This window comes from Myripristis murdjan, chromosome 11, assembly GCF_902150065.1.
Source record: "Myripristis murdjan chromosome 11, fMyrMur1.1, whole genome shotgun sequence".
Classification (NCBI taxonomy): domain Eukaryota; kingdom Metazoa; phylum Chordata; class Actinopteri; order Holocentriformes; family Holocentridae; genus Myripristis; species Myripristis murdjan.
The window spans coordinates 17,592,789-17,601,520 of NC_043990.1; the positions used below are offsets into that span (position 1 = coordinate 17,592,789).

Here is an 8,732-nt window from a genome sequence, read left to right on the forward strand (position 1 = left end):
TTGAGTGTCTGTCGACTCCCAGCCAGCAGGGGGCATCCTGCTCTCTCTCCTCTCCTGTCTTCTGTGCCGCCGTCGCTCGTGCAGACGTAGATTGTGCGCGACCGGAACGTATTTCATACAACAGCCAGCGGCCTGAGGGGGATTCACTTCAGCGCTGTAATTTTTCTGTATCTGGTGGAGGATTTGTTTCTGCAGTCCATCGCCATCATGAAACTAGTCAGGTGAGTGGTAATAAAAACCTGCCTCTCATCCAGCGCTGCGGCAGGCGGTGAGGAAACGTGTCCTCTGCCGCCGGATGGCTTTAGATTTCGGCTGGGATGGTGAAGTTAGCTCGGAGGCGGGAAGCAGCGTCTGAATGAATGGAGACTCTCCAGCAGATTTAAATGAACGAACCCGGTGCTGTAAATTAACGCATGCATGTAGCTTCCACACTCGGTATATTTCTCCAGCAAACAGTGACTTAGCTGTGAACCAGACTGGGTTTTATATCGTTAAATTAGGCCAACTATCACCCCGTTAATGTTAGCCACTGGACCATTGTTAGGCCTCGTCTCGTCTGATATGGACGCAATTCAACGCAGAATTAACGTTTAAATCTTAATTAATACTTCCCACCTTGATAGTAGTTAGTAAATAATTGCAGCTGCTTAGTTTCAAAGCAGTGTGGTGGTTACTTAAGCCTGGTGATGTTAGCCGGCTGCAGTGGTATTAGGCTATTTGTTTTGGTCGGGAAGGCTACATTGCTAACGTTAGCCTGCTAGCTGAGTGTATCGTTGCACTGAGACTGTATGGTTAATGTGAGAGATCATTGTTTTTGTTTTTTTGTTTGTTTGTTTGTTTTTCGCTCAAACTCCAACCACCTGCAGGTTTTTGATGAAGCTCAGCCATGAGACCGTCACTATTGAACTGAAGAATGGCACCCAAGTCCACGGGACCATCACAGGTGAGACCCCCACCAAGTCACCTGTGTGTGTGTGTGTGAGTGAGTGAGTGAGTGAGTGAGTGAGTGAGTGAGTGAGTGAGTGAGTGAGAGAGAGAGAGAGAGAGAGAGAGAGAGAGAGATGAATTACATGTCATGTACAGTACACGACATGTGTATTCCTCACAAAATTCATAGGTCGGTTTGTGCCATGGTATGTTTTTTTTTGTACAGCAGGAGGGGAGGCATTGTCAATTTCAGCATGCTTTTCATTTATTTGGCAAGAAAAGTTAACACCAAACAAAATTCTGGCGAAGAACATGAGGAAGATAAACATTTAATGACACACACTGGCAGAAAAATTAAAAGAATAGGTTTTTTGAATTAAAAACAGCGCTACTGCCATCTATTGGACATGTTGTGCATGTGGGGCACAAAAACACTGAACTGAACTTGAGAATATTGCCTACTTTTCCATTCTTCAACAATTTCTTGTATGTATGTTCATAAAGGGCAGGAATTATAGTGTTGCTGAAGTGTCAGCGAGAGGGGATATGATAGCACGGCTCTAGTACTTTAATCATGTGCTGAAATCCAGCATCCCCCACGTCCGCATAGGGCTGCATATCTTTTGCTATAAACCTCCCCAGTGCTTTGGTTATGGATTTGGCCCCGTCTGAATCTGCATGGAGAGGCTGTTTAAATGCTGCGGGGAGGAGGAGTTGCTCTTTCTTACCCATCTCCTCCTTGTGCTGTCAACAGACACACGGGGGTGATGTCTTCGCAAATGCGGCATCATATTGGAAGTGTTGCTGCCAGCACAAGCCACACGTGTTGCATGGTGCTTGCACATATTAGCAGTTTTATCCACCGCTTTTTTCCGTCATTGTCATAGGTCACACTAAATCCGTAATGCTCCCATACAGCAGACCGAAACGATGCTGGTGGATCCTCTAACTGTACTTTGTCTTGTCCACTCACCATTTTCAAAACGCTGCACTCCACACTCGACGCACATCCCCGCCAACTGATAAGTTTCACTTTTATTTTGCCGCATGCCTTGAACCGAACAATACATACATGTCCCCAACTGTGACAAGTGAACCGAATGTTCAGATTTTTTACTTGAACCATTCCATCCCTAGTATGGAGGTTAGTGTACACATGACAATATGTTGTACAGTAATACTTTTAGGTCAGTGGATACTGTTCAGTTCACTTCATTATTGGCCCCTGGAGGGGATATTTGGCTTGCAGCAGAGGTGCAATAGTATGGGCTGTCTACCTCGATGCTTTTGTTGAGGTTGATCTTCATCCCTGTGTTACTGTTGTTTTTTCTCCACTCAGGTGTGGATGTCAGCATGAATACCCACCTCAAGGCAGTCAAAATGACCCTGAAAAACAGGGAGCCCACTCAGCTGGAGTCGCTCAGTATCCGTGGCAACAACATCCGCTACTTTATCTTGCCAGACAGCCTGCCACTGGACACCCTGCTGGTCGACATTGAGCCAAAGGTCAAGTCCAAGAAGAGGGAAGCAGGTGAGGAACAGGAAGAAATGCTTGTTTTGTCAGTTCACGGTTGCCTTGCTCTTTCAGAAACATGACAGAATCAGACTCGGTGCAGTTCACAAATTGTCCAGGTTCTCCGGTAGATTAGGATTACATTTGACTCGTGAGACAGCTTGATCCAGCAAACTGACACACTGATTGACACTTGTCAATCATGATGTTTGGGTACAGTGAAATTGATTTGTTGGTCAATTGTCCAGCTTGTTGTGCCCACTGACAAAGAGGCAGAATAGGAAGGATGAGAGTTATGTGGTTCTGAGGCATAAAGCCATACTGAGAGGTTGCTGGGTACCATATAATAAATAGAGAACTTTATCCGTGATTCCTGTCAGATTAAGGTATACAGGCCTGAGAGAGAACAGGAAGGTCTTTCAAACAACACGTGGTTGTTCAACATTGATAGTTTAATGTGTGAATAGTGTTGAACTAATTGTGACCACTGGAAGGGAGTGAGTGACGGACTTTGGTGCAGGCTGTCCCGTTTCAGGAAATTTCCTGTTAGAATGGAGGAGGCATAGGTGGTGTGAGATGTTTAGGAAAGATTCAGCTGTTGTGCATTCAATACCAAAACATACAGGCTCCAGTCAAGAACTATTAATGTCAAATCCCTTACATCCGTTGAATTCAGTTTTTGTTTCTTATTGTGGTATTCAAATGATTATGTAGCCCGAGAGCAGTTTCATAACCAGGGGAAACGGGGCAAGTTTGGTTCCCTGGTAATCTCCACTAATCTATAATGAGGGCAACCACTTAAAATTTTTGGGCAAAATCCTTATAGGCAAGACACTGCTGACGCTGACCTCTGACCTCTGTGATGTGTTGAGGACAGCTCGGGTCAAGAAAAGAAGCTCAGTCTGAATGAATACACAGAGCTTCACACTGTTGAATACTCATGAGCATGGCGATACAGGCTGAATGTCATACTGCTTTTGGCCAGAGATTACATGAAACAATTCAGTAATTGTAGTGCCAGCAGTGCACTAAAACAATATGTAAGCCCAAGTATTATGAATTCAAGGTTAACCGGTCAGTTTAACCTAGAAGATAGATTTGTCCTTCCTAGCTCTTTGTGCTCAAAAAGAGTGCAGAAGTGTTGCTGTGGAGCTCATACATGTGTCATGTAGCTATGACGTGGTGCCAGGAACATGATGGCACAGTGGTCATACAGTTATACAGAAAAGCCTTTTATTTGGCCTGTCAGACACAGTTTGTGCATGTGTTAATGGTTAAACCAGACATCCTGGTTACACAACAGCATGCTGGGTGGCCAATCAGGTTGTCTTCAGTTTAATTTCACTTTTGATCGCTCATTAACTTGATGACCAGCAGGGTTCCCCTCTGAGGAGGCAGTTTTAGGTGTGGAGAACTGTTTGCAGATTTGTTGGCTAGACAGTCAGCCTTTTTTTTTCCAGTGTAGGTATCGAGGAAATCTGGTCTTTGCTATTGTGATTACTCTGTAACAGGTCAGTCTGAGATTGAGCTGTTGGTGTCAGGTGAATGAAGGAAAAGCAGCCTCACAGACCATCTCAGCACATCATGTTCAAAAGTGCAAATAAAACACAGATACACCCCCCGTGTCCCAGTTCTCACTGTGCTCCTGATGAGTGATTCACACTAAACCGCTTCATGATACCTGCTAATGCTAATAAATGCTGATATCAAATATTGATACCCTCCTAATGTTCTCCCTCTCCCGCTCTCTCAGTGGCAGGTCGGGGGCGAGGCAGAGGACGAGGGCGCGGCAGAGGAAGAGGCAGAGGCCGGGGCGGCCCCAGGAGATGATCACCGCAGCCGTAGAGTCGACTGTTATCTCCACACTGTTTGTACAGGATTTCTTTTCTTTTTCCTCATGGAAACGTTTTGTGAATTCCACGTCTTTGTTTTTTTTTTTTTTTTTTTTTTTCATATTTTGTACATTAAAAATGTTCCTTATGAACAGAAGAAGTGTGTCTGTGCATTATTACAGCTTTGACTGGATACTTCAGTTTGTGACTGATTGGCCTTCAAGGTGTTTTGTTTTGTTCTTGAGTTTCAGAGCTACAGTTGAATAAAGTGGTTTTTGCATGGAAATGTGTAGTCCTGAGTGCTCGTGAGAAAGTCAACATAAGTGTTGTGTGCTCAGTGTAAAGCCAAGAGCAGTTAAATAATCGAAAAACATAGTCTTTGCCTTTGAAGAAATGGTTGGAACATAGTGCATAAACAAAACCTGACTTGGTGCCTCTTGAGGAAAATGTGATTTTGTGTAAAGCTGCTTACTTATGAACACAGTGAAAAACAAAGTCACTTACACTGCAACTTCTAATGGAGCATCAAATAGTCTACACTATAGTTTATATATTATCGCATCAAATGATCATCTAAATGACCTATGAGCCTGTTTTTAAAGATGAATTGTTCACTGGCTGCATCAGCATCCTGTGTGTTTTCATGTTGTGGGCAGAAGAGTCACATCTGAAACCCAGAAAGCTCAGCAGTCAAAGTGAAGTCATTGCTATTTTAACTAATCTGTAAACCATTCACAGCCTGTTTTTTACAATATTTAGTTATGCATTAGTTATGCATTACTACTTCCCCTCCCTCCCAGGTGTGCACACCAACTTTGTAAAATCACTAAGTAAAAGTGACAAACTGCAGCTTTTATTGTTAATAACAAAAACTGCTTGCTTTTATCGCTTAAAAAATTTTAAGCGATATCTTTTATTTCTGCAAGTCTGACCAAGCAGGATTAGTCTCATTGAATCTGCCATTTTCATCAATATTATCCACCTGTGTGCATCCTGGAAGGCTACATGAAAATTAAAACACGAAGTAAACTATATTGTGTTCATATATTTTATTCTGGCGAAAACTGAATGCGCAAGTGCTACATGGCTATTCCCAGATAAAAGTCCATCAAAATCTGAACCGGAAGAGAATAGCCAGCCATTTAGTAAGCACTAAGCGGGTGACTCATCAGTTTTTTTTAATGAGTCACCTGGGCCTTCTTGGCGGTGCACCCCAGTTTTATGTGTTTAATAATTTAATATTTCCATGGCTTGCACTGTTAAACAAGCTTTAACACATCTTGGATGAATGTGCAAGCGGGTATAAATTAATACTTGGGCATGTGCAGAAGCCCCCGTTCACGTGACGCGCGCCGGGAGCGGAAACGCGCTTTGTGACCGGCAGGTCGTACAGAAGCGCACAGCTGACCGCGCTTTTCGGGACGGGCGGACGCTTCAAACGACACGCGGGTGTGAGCGAGCCTCCAGGTGCGACTGACCCGCCTCTGAAGCTGCGTGTCGGTGTGGGTGTGTGTTTCTCCCCGTGGTAATGTGCAGGAGCGCCGCCGGGGGGAGGACGCTCTGTTCCGGGTGACACGTTTCGACTCGACGCGGCTTCATGCAGGTGCCTCCATCCACCTGTCTGGTACCCGGCACGCGCCTCAGCTCCTGCTAATGAATGGACTCGCGCTTGAAGATGTCGCGTGCTGGTCACTTCATGTATTTTGCTTTTGGGAGTAACTTGTTGAAGGAGAGGCTGCAGCTGGCCAACCCCTCGGCGATATTCTGCTGCACTGGCCGCCTGAAGGTAACTTTAAAATGGGATACAGGGAACAACACGGCCGGTTTGTTATTAAACCCACATTTAAAGAGCGCAGTGGCCAGGTTAAAGCTGTAGTTACGCGCCGTCTACGCTGTTTACGGAGAAAATTTGACGTTAGTAGACGAACGCGGACGTGCACGCGCGTACGCCGCCAAAATGCTAGATTCCTGGGTTACGCACATGTCCGGTTTGTTCATAAAGCACAGAAAAGAACTGAACTATTTATATGTTTATATTCTCTGAAACATCGTGAACGCGGGCTCTCGAACGTGGGCGCACAAAAATGCAAAGGTCAAATCACATAACATTTTGGCATCACACACCAAGGGCGTAGTTACGGCGGAGTTATGACGTAAAGACTTTCGCGGAAAGTGTCTTTTTTTTTCCATGAGTACTTTTTCCCATTTGGGAAAATTCAAGTCAAGTACATCAAGTGTACATGTTGCATACATTTTCCCCCACTGGAACAGCTGCTATAAATACTTAAGTTAAAAAAAAAAAAAAAAAATCACAGATAACCACAAATGACAAAATTTAGGGAAACAAACAAACAAAAACCTTAAGGGTCTTTCCAACTGATTGGAGTAAATTTTAAATGTCTAACTAATCTAATAGTTTTAGCCAATTTGTGATTTCTGAGTTTTAAAGGAGGGTAATCTTTAGACATAATTTTGGTTAGTTGACTGAATCTTGACGCCGTTAACTGGACTATAATTTGGTCAAACTGAAAACTGTGGCTCTGGTGTGGCATTACTGTTGCCGTGGCATCATGTTTAACACATCATTCTTACAGTACAAACTGTTGATGCAGTTCCAAATGGTCTGTGTGTGTGTGTAGGACTATGTGTTGAAGTTTGGCCTTTGGGAGCAACATGTGGACAACCGCTGGCATGGTGGAGTGGCCACCATTGAGTTCTGTCCTGGAGAAGAGGTGTGGGGCGTGGTTTGGACTCTGAGCAATGAAAATCTCATGAGCCTGGACAAGTGAGACACACACACACACACACACACACACACACATACACTCAGTCACTCATGCATGCTCATTAATCCGTGTCATTTTAGACAAGGCGGTATGGTCTGGTGGTCAGAGAGCATCACGTGCCAGGCCACAGGTTTGATCCCGCCTCTCCTGTGTGTGTGTGTGTGTGTGTGTGTGCATCCCCAGCCAGGAGGGAGTAAGCCAGGGGATGTACTCTCCGCTGGAGGTCACCGTGGACACGGATAACGGACCAGTAGTCTGCAGGACATACCAGATGAACCATTTTCACACCTGCCCTCCCTCTCCTCAGTACAAACAGGTGTTTTTGTGTGCGCGCGCACACACACACAAAGGTTCAAAAGCAAATCTGCATGTGACCTGTGTCCTCATATATTTGCACACTCACGTTATGCATTCATCTCTTACTGCAACACCACCACCAAAACACCTTAATGAATGTTGCATAACAAAATACTAAGGAACCGGCTGTTACTTTATTTGCACGTTTTCTTAATGTGTTGCTTGTCTTTGCAGTGGAGATACTGGTGTTCCTTTGCGTGTCACATCTGTTAATGATTATTTGTCCGTGTTTTCCATAAGGTCGTGTGTCTAGGGGCCGAGCAGAATAGTCTCCCGGTGGACTATGTGAAGAGGCTGGAGGCCGTTCAGACCAACAATTACAGCGGCCCTTCAATCCTCGACCAAATCAAAGGAGTCATGAAGTAGGAGCAGCAGCATCCACGTTCAGCCGAGAGTGTAGACGCTCACCGGGCAGCGAGCTCTCCAGATGGCCCTTTCCAAAACATACAGGATTGTTGTTATAGTTGCAGCAATTTAACTGACTGCTTGCCTGGAGAGAAATCAGCCGGAAGAGCCACATCTTGCCTGTACACACACACACACACACACACAATTATATGGGCACTGACACCACTCATGAGCTGAATTTAGTCACTCTTATCACATTTTTTTTTATTTTGATGACGTATTGGCTCAATATATTTTTAAGAGCTGTCACCATGGAAGACCATAATCAATGACGATGATTACATGCACATGAAAATTCCCATCAGTATGTGGAATACTCACCAATATTGTGGATAAATTCACCAGGATAATATATGTGGAGTACTGATGTTATCTCGTGGAGTATTAAACAAAGAAAGACTGGAAAGTTGAGTCACATAAATGTGGAAGAGATTGTTTTAGAGCAAAATGTTTATAGCATAGCCCTGTTCTGAGGACTGGAGGATTGTTACAACCTGGTCATGGATATTTGAATCTGTAAAGCAGTATGATTGAGTTATTTTTGATTATTGCTGGTAATAAATATTCATTACACATTTTCTGACACTTTTAAGTTTTCTGGCTAATATGTTCATCCTACCTTAAGGGATACACCTCTGTAATCACCTTCTCCAGCTCTGTTTTGCGAAGCACTGTGGATATAATTTGACCATTCAAATGTTAAAATATGGCAGCAAACCGTGGAAGAGGCGAAGTCACTCCAGTGCTCAAGTGCAGCACATTTGTTTATTTATTGATTAAGGCTATATTTGAAAACAGGGATTCACCAAAGCAGGATAATGAAGATTTATGTGAATCCCACCGCACTGGATGAAAGCTCCACACAAAAAAGTGGAAATCAGGGTTCCCAAAAAGGCCAAAAGGCTTAAA

The 8,732-nt window shown here is 44.0% G+C and overlaps 2 protein-coding genes across 2 annotated transcripts; both read left to right on the plus strand.

Annotated features, from left to right (window-relative positions):
• The first annotated feature begins 60 nt into the window (after positions 1 to 60).
• On the plus strand, positions 61 to 4,429 carry snrpd1 (small nuclear ribonucleoprotein D1 polypeptide). The gene is made up of 4 exons (XM_030064574.1): positions 61 to 221; positions 867 to 943; positions 2,267 to 2,458; positions 4,194 to 4,429. Exons 1-4 carry the CDS (start codon positions 208 to 210, stop codon positions 4,268 to 4,270), a joined length of 360 nt encoding a protein of 119 aa, XP_029920434.1. The 5' UTR covers positions 61 to 207; the 3' UTR covers positions 4,271 to 4,429.
• Positions 4,430 to 5,593: 1,164 nt separating this feature from the next.
• On the plus strand, positions 5,594 to 8,408 carry ggcta (gamma-glutamylcyclotransferase a). The gene is made up of 4 exons (XM_030064437.1): positions 5,594 to 6,058; positions 6,912 to 7,057; positions 7,242 to 7,374; positions 7,656 to 8,408. Exons 1-4 carry the CDS (start codon positions 5,930 to 5,932, stop codon positions 7,779 to 7,781), a joined length of 534 nt encoding a protein of 177 aa, XP_029920297.1. The 5' UTR covers positions 5,594 to 5,929; the 3' UTR covers positions 7,782 to 8,408.
• Positions 8,409 to 8,732: the final 324 nt, after the last annotated feature.